Genomic DNA, 12,044 nt, shown 5'->3' with positions numbered 1-12,044 from the left:
CTGAAAAGATTCCTTCAAGAAAAAATTTAGTGCTAGAAAAAGGACTTACAAGTAGAAATCAGAGTGCATTTCATGTCAGCACAGAGGTTTCATTCAAGTTTTGTGAGAGGAGCTCATAAATAGGAGATTTTTAAAAACATCCAGATATATTTATAAATGGAATCAATAATAACAAGTTTTCATTTGAGAAGTTTCGAATGAGCTGTTTACTAAATGTGACTGGCATATACTGGAGAAGAATAAAGCTAGTGTGGAAAGTTGGTAGCAGGCTGACTCACATAAATCATGATAAGGCTGCTGGAGACCAGTAGAGACCTAAGCAGAAACAAGTTGTGACTTTAATAAAACATGTCTCCATATGGGATTCCTAAGGGGCCTGGTGAAAACCTTTGGAAGCATAAAGAAAATGTAAATCCAGGCAGAGGTATCTCCTAGCATGCTTTCCCATAAGCATTTCATTTAGGGAAACACTAAAAATATAAATGCGAAGGTATTTTGAACAGCATGGGATGAACGGCAGATTAATTGAAGATGCAGACAATGAAAAGAACCACGTCATAACATGATGAAAACATGAGCTAAATCGTGCCCTATGAAATAGAAATGCTAGTTATATTAAGATAGATCTTCAGCCCAAGCACCATGATTTTTTACACAGCTATCAGAACATTCTCTAGATAGGTCTGAAGCAGACTTTATGTGGAAATATCTGCAAATGTTTCCCATCTTAATTTTCCAACATACTCTTCTTTTAAGTCTATCAGCTTACTAAAAGATGTTGAAAAGTCTTGTAACAATAATATTTACCCAACTTGATTTTTATCTATGGGAATGCAAAAAGTGTAGAAAGCCCTCTTTCTTCCCTCACTGGGAGTTGGGTTCTTTGACCCTTAAGTAATCTTTTGGAGAATTCCTGATTGCTCCATCTATAAATCTTGAGGAAACAAACAGCTTGGTTTTTACTGTGTTACATTGAAAATTTCCCTATCTGCTGTCTGTGATCTCTGCAAATTCAGCTGATGGTTACTGAACGTGGGGCAATTGTTTGCTGCTGTTTCTTTTTTTTTTAAGTGAGTAATGGAGTAATTATTGCTTTTTAAGCTTTCTTTTGTTTTTGCAGGGTTAATACAGTCTTAAGCAATTTTTGTTTGTTATATTTCTACCACAAACCAAAAGCAAAACTTTTTCATCTTATCTTCTTAAGTTTTCAAACATAGCCTGGATGGCAAAACAGATGTATTATAGTAGGAAATTATTATCTGCTGCTTTGTTAAAATCTTGATAATAAAGGAGTTTGCTTAGGTAATTTTAACCTATGAATCCATGTTTTGGTACATTTCTAGCAAATACACAGCAATTATGAAAATTATTTGATTTTGTATGTTGTACATATGATGTATTATGTATCATAGTATTTTACAACTCATGCAGTTTTAAGGAACACTTTATTATTATCTCTCCATATCTTTTTATTTTGTGTGTGTGTGTCTATGTATTTACATTTGTGTTTCTACTTGGTAAAATTAGATTTGTAATTTGTATTCCACAAAAGTGGATTAAAGTTATGGAGTAATAGATTGCATGTTAGAGTTTGTGTCTAAGTCTGTGTCTATACAAATAAAACCCATGTCTATATACATAATTTTACTAATATCACTTATGCAAAATAAAGTAAAAATTTTCAGTTCAGCAAATTGACTGGCTTTTCCTTCTCTCTCATTCTTACTCTCTTATTTCTTTTTCTTTCTCTTATTCTTTTACATTGTTCTTTTTTGGCTTGTTTACATGATGCCTAATCTCTAGTTTGATCTGTTGTGGAGCTGGGGCTCAATCCCAGGACCCTGACTGAGATCATGACCTGAGTGGAAGGCCGACTGAGTCAGCCAGGTGCCCCCTGATGGAATACTTTTGCTGTCCTATAGCAATGACAGCGTAGATGAGACAGTGGAGAAAATCCTTTAGCACATTTTAAAGGCACTAAAGATGAAATTAAAAAGTAGATTTTTTGAGAAGTAGTCATTGTTAAGATTTACCAGATTGGTGCAGATGTCTTCACCTGGCTTTCAATGTTGGACACTGATCATACTAACAATGTGTACTTACCACAGTAAGAGGTTTTGTATAAAGTTGGGGGTTCTTTGATGATTCATATTATCTACTTATTTATCAAAATCTTGAGAATAAAAGATTCTGCTTTGGTAACTTTAACCTATGAATCTATTTCTTGATGCATTTTTAGCAAAAAAACAAACCCCAAATAGCAATTATGAAAATTAGTCAATTTTGCTTGTTGAATGTACTATGTATGTATTTTACAATTAATGCAGGTTTAAGGTGAGCACTTTATTATTGTCTCTAATCAAATTAATAATACAAATAGCATTAAAAATCCCCCAAGATCAGACTTTTGAATTGTTTTTTTTTTTTTTTATGGTTTCTCACTTCCTTTTGGGAGGAGACCCAGGAAGAACAGCCTGTAAGGTTCACAATTTAAAATGAGAGTAATTGGAATCTACTAGAAGTTTTCAATTCCAAATCTAAGCCCTTTCAAGATTCCATAGTCCATTTAGTATAGCTTGAACTGTTAGTATTTGTTTTGCTTCATGCCAAACTCTACCCACACTGAAATTATTTCACTTCTCAATTTGTGACATGTTCTTGCCTACAAATTACTTCTCCCCCGATATCTAGACCACCCTTCTCCACGCATCCTTCTTCCCTTTGTGTAGCTAACTCCTACTCACCGTTCAGACTCTAGTTTAGATTTTCTCAGTGAAGCCTACTCGAGTTAGGTTAGATAACTCTTTGCTATCTGCTTCTGAAAAATCCTGTATCTTTCCTATGAACATTTTGTTAAAATTTCTTCTCTGCTATCTGTTTTATTTACTCATATAAATTCACATTTATTTATATGAGATCCGCACGATGAGAGACTGCAAAGAGTGGTAAGCCAAGGGAACTTGAATCTGCGGAGGACAACGTGGATATGAAACTCGGGCAGAACTCTGAGGAAGAAGAGGCCCTCTAACAGGATCTGAGAAGAAATAGAGGCAGGGAGAAATCACCTCGAGAGGGAAACAACATTTTTAGGAATGGTGAGTACCAGGGTTGAATTTCCGGTTGGTTCCTGGTTGTGCATTACTCATAAATCTTTCATTAATGTTATTACGCTGCACAGTTTTGTAAGGAAGTATATTGGGAATTAGAAGAGAGAAAGAATGGGCTTTGTGCTCCACACCGCAGATAATGTCGACCCATGGAAAAAATGGGAGCTGCAGGTACCTGAGTAGTTGTAAGGAGCTAAATGACATAGCAAAAGCAGTTTGCAATGTGAACCAATGAGTGAGAAAATAGGAGAGGACACTTCCTCCCTCAACATTGTGGAGCTTTAAAAGAAAGTGGACTTAAAATACCCAAAAGCAATAGTAAATGAGCTGGGAGGTAGATAAGTGTGAATCAAAGTTCTAAGATCCATCTTTTTTGACTAGAAATGTAAAGTTAGGCATTGATAAGTTGGATTTCTTGAAACTATGGATTGTTGTTCTTCATCATGTGGTAAGTTTTCAGTCATTGTCACTTCAAATGTCTCTGACCCTTTCCTTTCTCCTCCGCCTGTAAAAATCCAACTAGACATTGGTAAGACCTTATCCCCAAATCCGCCATGTCTTTTCATTACTTTTTCCTATTTACTACCTCTTTATCATTCTGATGTGAATTCCAGATAAAGTCCTTTTGTTTTAGTTCCTGGATCTCTGATTTTCTTTTCAGCTGTGTCTATTCTGGTATAAAACTTCTCCATTGAGTATTTTAGTCAAACCATTATAATTTTTACTTTTAAGAGTTTTGTTTGAATTATTTACAGATATGCTTGGTCTTTAATCATATTCAAGCTTCCTCATCTCATATGTGTCTGTTTTACTCCTTCCTCAATGAGCAGAGAAGTGCTTTGTAAAGAGTATTCACTTCCCTCTTTCACTGAGTGCTCAGCTGTGCTAAGCTGTACAAACACCTGGGTTGGTTAATTAAAAATCTGAAGTCAGCCTTATTAGCAAAATGGAATACAAGGTGGGGGGTGGTGAGAAAATTTCCATCATTCTATGGAAGGGACTACTGTTTGTAACCCATCTCTGGAAAAGAGATCTGTTTTTCTATAGAGGTTTGTAATTTTCCACATAATATACAAAATACTAAGGGAAGCATTTATGTTTGTTTGTTAGATTTTATTTATTTATTTTGAGAGAGAGAGAGAGGGAACCAGGAGATAGAAGCAGAGGGAGAGAGAGAATCCCAAGCAGACTCCACACAGAATGTGGAAAGCTACATGGGGCTTGATTTCATGATCCTGAGATCATGACCTGAGCTGAAATCAAGACTGAGACACTTAACTGATTGAGCCACCCAGGTGCCCCAAGAATTTATGTGTTTTTTTTTTTAAGATTTTATTTATTTATTTGAGAGAGACACAGAGAGAGAGGAAACACAAGCAGGGGGAGTGGGAGAGGGGGAAGCAGGCTTCCCGTGGAGCAGGGAGCCCGATGCGGGGTTGGATCCCAGGACCCTGGGATCATGATCTGAGCTGAAGGCAGAGGCTTAATGACTGAGCCACCCAGGAACCCCAGAATTTATGTTTTTTAACTCAAAGTATTTTTAATGTAAAAAGATATAAAATAATAACTTTTAAAACTATCAAAGAAAGATAAACACCTGATGACTTTGACAAGAAGTTTTATTTTAAATATTTTATGGTTACATCTATATTTCCATACATCAAAAACAGAAAAAAATCTCTTTGGGAACACATAAAAGCATTTTAAACTCAAAAAATAAAGTCAGTGTTTAAAAACACAATAATTTAAGTGAAATTATTAGAATCCATTTGTAAATAATAAATAAGTTTTATCTAGCAAGAAATTACTTTGTTAACATTGCCTGTTGAATTTTTGCTGTTTTGAGAAACAATTCTAACTCAGGGTTCTGATGATTCAACACAGCACTGCACAATAAGGCTGCCTGTGATAAGACAAGACTGGGAATATCAAAAATAGGATTGCCAGTTCAATGAAAATTTCAGATAAATAATGATATACTAAAAAATTTAGCCATTGTCTGAATTCAAAATTAATTGGGTGTCTGTTTTTAATTTTGCTAAATCTGGCAACCTTGTTCAAAATAGTTCTCTAATATAACATCATTTAATATTAAAATAAATATAAATTCACTACCGTCATTCTACCAGCCTATCAACAATACTTCCTTTCCCATTTTTCCAAATTTATGCACACATATTCCTATATTTATTTCTTAAATAAATATATAAATAATAAATAAGCAAACAAGTTTCACTTGAACATAATTCAGACAACATGAGAAAAAGTTAAAGTGCTTCCACATGTCCTCAAATCTCTGTGAGGTAGGATGGTGGCTGATACTTTTTCTCCAGTTGAGGAATAAAGAAGAAACCAAGACAAAGTTGAACAGGGACTGGTGCATCCTGGCCAGCAGGCTGGGGTGGAACGATGTAACAACAACAAAATATATCCAGGATTTTCAGCTAAATTTGAATTTACAGTAAACAATGAATAATATTTTTAATATAAGTGTGCCTAGATATTGCATAGGACAACATATATGAGACATTGGAAAAAAACTATTCATTGTTTTACTTAATATTCAAATCTAACTGGGCATATTGTATTTTATCTGCCCACCCCACACCAGACCCACACGGAACATGAAGTGCTGAAGTAGATTTCTTTGAAGTCTCATTGGCATCTTTACTGAGGAATTCTTGGAAACCATGGAGAATGTGCTTATTCGTTTAATGATTCCTGTTTCTCAGCCCTGAAAATAAATAAAATAAAAAAATTAATTAACAGTGTTCTAATAAGGAGGAAAGTATCGTTCTTGAATATATATTTACGAGGGAAATGAACAGTCTTAGATATTCATGTGTCAGAAGTATCCTAATTTTCAACTATGAATAGAGAGACAGATGAGTTATCATCCAAGCCAGGACTCTTCTGAGAATGAAAGGGAACCACACCAATGATACAGGGTACAGGCATAAGCCCAGAGTTCCCTGGTCAAACTGAGATATATGGTCTTCCCAGTCAAGAATACAACTAGTTCACTATTGCTACTTTTTTTTTTTTAATCAAAGGGCAGATCCCCAAAAGAGTAGAATTCCAGCAGCAACAGAAAATTTATAGGCTAACTTCTAGACTGTATGTCTCAGGATAAATGAAGAATCAAACAAACCAACCAACCAAAAAACACAACTTACCTCTTCAAAAACATCTGCACAACCTTCTGTACCCATTTTTCCTTGGGGTCCAGGCACACCTCTTTTCCATTGACAAGCTTTACACTGAAATGAGAGAGATATGATTAAATCAGTACTTAGCAGGTTTCAGACATCCCTTTGCCCTTCAGTTTGTGGTTCCTGAAGTATGAGCATAAAATCTGAGTCCAAGTCGTTTTTAGTTACGAGGCATGGAAGTTATCATATTTAAATGCCATGGAGACCAAGAATCTTTCTTTTCTGTTCTGCCCACTACTGTATTCCTGTACCTAGAACTTTGCTGGATACTTCCACCTTCCTCTGTTATAGGTTTGCTGTAGTTAACATATCTAATCACTTTTGAAAGTACTTACATGATTTCTGAGTTTTCACAATGTGGGCCGCTGTCAATTACTCTCAGTTCTTTGATATATTTGGGATGGAAAGGCGAGGAGTGAGTATTTATGCACTGGCATCGAAGTTCTGAACTCATTCTTGACAGAACTGCGGCTGTGAAAAAATAATAAAAACAAGGATTAATTTCATCCCAAACATGGCTCTCTAGCTACTCTCTCCTTAATTCCCACCTGATAATATGGTGACTGTATGTTTGGTAAACATCACCTCTTTAGTAAAGTCATTCTTGAGGGAGAAGCCTGGATATTCTCCTAGCCCCTAAGTTCAATTAAAAAAACAACAGCTGTCATTAATGACAGCATTGATTGACTTCCTTCATAAAGACTTGGAGTTGTCTTTGTGAAATGTTGACATCCTTGTGGTACTTTTTCTTCTAGTTGATATTGTGTAATCTTCTGTGATACCACAATGCTATTTATAGTATGTAAACTAAGATTCAACCACAGAGAAATTGCCTTCAGAAAGAATTAATAGAAATATGTAAGTTTCACAAAGATGTCTCTTATCTTAGCAAAATCTGTAATGCTTAATGGAAAAGAAAAAAATGTGAAAACAAACATTTCTAACTGTATTTCTTTCATGGGAGGGATCCAAGAAGATTGACAATTTGTCAGGGTGTCTTTAAATCCAAGATGAAATGATAGCGTCTGAAGCTTGTCAATAAAACTGCACTTGGAGTAAAGTTACCCGAGTTACCTCCCTCGATATTAATAAATAATATGGGTAATTGTGGCCCCTCATAAGATATACTCTAGGGGCGCCTGGATGGCTCAGTTGGTTAAGTATCCAACTCTTGATTTTGGCTCCGGTCATGATCTCAGGGTCGTGAGACTGAGCCCTGCATCTGGCTCCTCGCTCAGCGTGGAGTCTGCTTGAGATTCTCTCTCTCTCCTTCTCCCTCTGCCTCTTCTCCCACACACTCTCTTTCTCACTCTCTAAAAATAAATAAATACATCTTTTAAAAAAAGATACACTCTAAATTGCAGATTTATATTAATGCATTTATATGTATGCATCCTATAGAGTATGAAAAATAGGAATGGGGTGTCTCTATTAATCAAACTTTATACTTTTCTAAGTATTGTAGAGATAAAACCTAAACAATTAAAGCTTCAATTTAACATTAAGTGACTGCAAATATTATTTCCTTTACTTGAATAAAAAGGATGTTTGCTATTAAAGCATTAAGGGCAATCTTGCTATCTGAGGATCACATTTAGACACAGGAAAACTCCATGGACCAGAAAAGTCTGCTTACCTTCACACAGAGCTGCAGAAAGCAGGAAAACTGCCAAAAGAGCAATAGCCAGCTTGGAAGTCATGTTGACACAAGGTGCCTTCGTTCTGGTTTCTCCCTGGCTCTTGTCCCAGATGCTGGTGAGCTCTGCTGTCCCAAGGGACTTCTGTTGGACAGAGAGCTTCTGTGGCTTTTTATATTATTCAGAGCAGCAGAGAATATGCACCCTCATTCTCGCATTATGTCAGAGGAAATTCCACAATATGCAACCATCCGCCTGCCCTTTGAGAGCATACTGAGTCATCAGACTCCTCTAATTTGTCTCATCAAATTTTTGGCAGGATCGAAGTTCTATTGGATCTTTAACAGAATTTAATTTATTTTATTTAAAAATATATTTGTTTTAAAACATGTTTAAAAACCATTGTTAGATATTCAAGCTTCTTTGATACATTATTATCAGTTGTACTTTTTTATGTATAAATAAGTTTATTGTTGTACTATCTGGCAGTTGTTTGAGTAAGGTCATTTATGATTACCCTTTTAGGGCACGGTCATTTCTTTAGGTAAATTATGTGTGCTGCAGTGATAGAGAAAGTAATCTCGTCAACCACTTTTATTGAAGACATAATTTTGAGAAGTCTTTTTCTGAGTGTTTTGGAAAGTCTCCAGGAACTATTACCATTCCCAAGGAGCATATTACAACTCTTCACAAGGTTTGGCTTTCTAATGTATGTTTGAAAGAATGAAAAGGCACATCTTCAGTTCCAAAAATATTTATCAGGTAACTTCTGAGTAATGTGGGGGTCTAGAGATAGATAAGACTAAATACTTGTTTTCAAAGAGTTTGGTCTATCAGAAGAAGAAAGTGATATAAGGACCTTACTGTAAGTGGTACTGATATGTTAATTCCAACAAGGGCATAAAGACAGAATATTCCATAAGCAGTGTGAGCAGGATGTTGAAGGATGAGAAGATGGAGAAAAAGAGCACATTCTACATAAAGACATGGTTCAAGGACAGGTGAATGAAGATATGTCTATGCTCTAGGAAGCAGTTCACTGGGGTTATTAGGTTGGGGTGGGATGAAGTGGTATCTAATGGAAAAGTAAGCAGTGTATGCTTGGTGGATAAAAGTTCAAACTCTGCTTCAGCCACCTAATTTTTGTATGACTTTTAAACTTTCTGACTTCCGGTCTCTGTATCTACAAAATGGGTTTAATAACACCCCCATCTCATAAAGTTAATTTATATAAACTTCCTGGCTTAACTTTTAAACTAGTAAATTCTCACTTATTCCAAATGCTGTGACATATTTCTCATCTTTGTCAGATTACTGATTTCCATACTGCAAGGATATTCAACCAACAGTTGTTTCCTAAAAATCTCATTTGCCTTAGAGGCATTCTTGATAAAAGATCAGTTTCTGAAATACTAGTTGAGCCAGCTTACAGCATGCGATATGACAATATGATAAAATAGAAACATCATCAGTTCCAGTTATCATTTGCTAAAATTAAAGCTCCAAATAAAAACCTGACTGCATTAGCATTCAAGTTGCCCTCTCAAATGAAAATCTGGAATATGGAGAGTCTTGAAATCTATAGAATTCTAGAACTCCTGAGGAAGTAACTCATTTAAACTCTGATACAAGATTTATTTTTTTTTTAAGATTTTATTATTTATTTACTTATTTGACAGAGAGCACAAGCAGGGGGAGCCAGAGAGGGAGGAGCAGGCTCCCCACTGAGCAAGCAGCCCGATGTGGGGCTCGATCCCAGGACCCTGGGATCATGACCTGAGCCAAAGGCAGATGCTTAACCAACTGAGCCACCCAGGTGCCCTGATAGAAGATTTAAATTAAATTCTTTGACAAAAAATGATTGAAAATTAAAGCAACAGGAATAATGTTTCAGAATTTGAGCATTTGAGGTTTGGGGAGAAAACTTCCCTTGCTGAAAGATTTGTGTGGTGACCTCAGCTTAATTTCTTCAATATCACTTCAATTTACTTGATGTCAGTGACAGTGTGTGTGTGTGTGTGTGTGTATTAATTAATCCCCACAGCAATACCATAAGTAATAATGCCCTCATTTTACAGATGAGGAAACTTAACAATGTCTCCAAGTTAATATATCTAAGTAGCAGTGTTGATGTTTCAAAAACTTACTTGAGTTAGCCCTGGTCTAAAACCACTTTCACAAAGGGGGGTTGAAAGAACTTTTCTTGAGGACCCTAAGATACAAAGCCATCCTTTTATGACTCAATGAAGTTTCTTACTCTCTCCGTTGGTCCTCAGAGATTAGTCTGGGTTTTGTTTTGTTTTGTTTTGTTTTCAGATAAAAGACACTAAGAGAAGGACTAAAACTCTGTCCATATCTGGGCAAGTACACAATTAATAAATAATTCGGTTGATTCGACATCTTTCTGATTTCCCAGGAAGCTGCCTAAAGCAGTGAGCTTGTCTGCACAAGTGTGTGGGGATGGAAATATCATGTTTGAGTGTTTTCCCAAGAGGTTATTCAGTTTTTTAGTACAGGCATACATCGTTTTATTGTGCTTTGCTTTATTGCTCTTCACAGATACTATGTTTTTTATAAATAGGTTTGTGGCAACCCTTTGATGAGCGAGTCTGTAGCTGCCTTTTGTTTAACAGCATTTGCTCACTTTGCATCTCTGTGTCACATTTTGGTAATTCTCACAATATTTCAAATGTTTTCATTATTATATTTACTGTGGTGATCTGTGATCAGTCATCTTTGGTGTCACTACTGTAATTGTTTCAGAATGCCACAAAACACACTCAACAGATGACAAACTTAATCAATCAATATATGTATTCTGACTGCTACACCTACCAGCTATTCCCCACCTTTCTCTTCTCAGGCCTTTCTATTCTCTGAGACACAACAATATTGAAATTAAGCCAATTAATAATACTATAATGGCCTCTAATTATTCAACTGAAAGGAAGGTTGCATGTCTCTCACTTTAAATCAAAAGCTAGAAGTGATTAGTGAGGAAGACATGTCAAAAGCCAAGATAGGCCTAAAGTTAGGCCTCTTATGCTAAACAGTTAGCCAAGTTGTGACTGCAAAGTAAAGTTCTTGAAGATATTTTGAAGTGCTACTCTCGTGAACACATGAATGATAAGAAGAAAAACAGCCTTCTTGCTGATATGGAGAGAGTTTGAGGGGTCTGGATAGAAGATCAAACCAGTTACAACAGTCACTTGAGCCAAAGGGGAATCCAGAGCAAGGCCCTAATGCTCTTCAATTCTGTGAAGGCTGAGAGAAGTGAGGGAGCTGCAGAAGAGAAGTTGGAAGCTAGCAGTGGTTGGTTCATGAAGTTGGAGAAAAGAAGTCATCTCCACAATATCGAAGTGCAAGGTGAAGCAGCACGTGCTGAGGAGGAAGCTGCAGCGAGTGATCCAGAAGATGGAGCTAAGATCATTCACGAAGGTGGCTACACTAAATGACAGATTTTCAGTATAAACAAAATAGTCTTCTATTGGAAGAAGATGCCATCTAGGGCTTTTATAGCTAGAGAGGAAAAGTCAGTGCCTGGCTTCAAAGCTTCAAAAGACAGGCTGACTCTCTTGTTAGGGGCTAAAGCAGCTGGTGACCTTAAATTGAAGACAATGCTTATTTACATCTCAAAAAGCCTAGGGTTTTTAAGAATTATGCAAAATCTACTCTGCCGTGTTCTCTGAATGGAACAACGAAGCCTGGATGACAGCACATCTGCCTACAACATGATTTACTGAATGTTTCAAGCCCACTATCTAATGCTTAGGGAAAAAAAAAAGATTCCTTTCAAATTATTATTGCTCATTGACAATGAACCTGGTTCCCCAAAAGCTTTGATGGAGATACACAAGATTAATGTTGTTTGCATGCCTGCTTAACATAACACAGCATCCATTCTGCAGCCAAGGATTAATTTCAACTTTCAAGGCATATTATTCAAGAAATACATTTCATAAGTCTATAGCTGCCATCGATGGTGATTGCTCTGATGGATCTGGGCAAAGTAAATTGAAAACCTTCTGGAAAGGATTCATCATTTTAGATGCCATTAAGAACATTCATGATTAATGGGAAGAGGTCAA

General features: G+C 36.2%; 1 protein-coding gene across 1 annotated transcript; it reads right to left on the bottom strand.

The window, feature by feature from the left end:
• Window positions 1-5,445: 5,445 nt before the first annotated feature.
• CXCL8 (C-X-C motif chemokine ligand 8) lies at window positions 5,446-8,198 on the bottom strand. The gene is made up of 4 exons (XM_045879433.3): window positions 7,956-8,198; window positions 6,655-6,790; window positions 6,284-6,367; window positions 5,446-5,841 (listed from the first exon to the last, which is right to left on the bottom strand). The coding sequence occupies exons 1-4, from the start codon at window positions 8,017-8,019 to the stop codon at window positions 5,811-5,813; spliced, it is 315 nt and encodes a 104-aa protein (XP_045735389.1). The 5' UTR covers window positions 8,020-8,198; the 3' UTR covers window positions 5,446-5,810.
• Between the last annotated feature and the right edge of the window lie 3,846 nt (window positions 8,199-12,044).

This window comes from Mirounga angustirostris, unplaced genomic scaffold (genome assembly GCF_029215605.1).
Source record: "Mirounga angustirostris isolate CCGP_5_RB_7025 unplaced genomic scaffold, mMirAng1.0.hap1 SCAF_2, whole genome shotgun sequence".
NCBI classification, from domain to species: domain Eukaryota; kingdom Metazoa; phylum Chordata; class Mammalia; order Carnivora; family Phocidae; genus Mirounga; species Mirounga angustirostris.
Note: the sequence above shows the minus strand (reverse complement) of the source record. Positions and strands in the feature narration are given on the sequence as shown.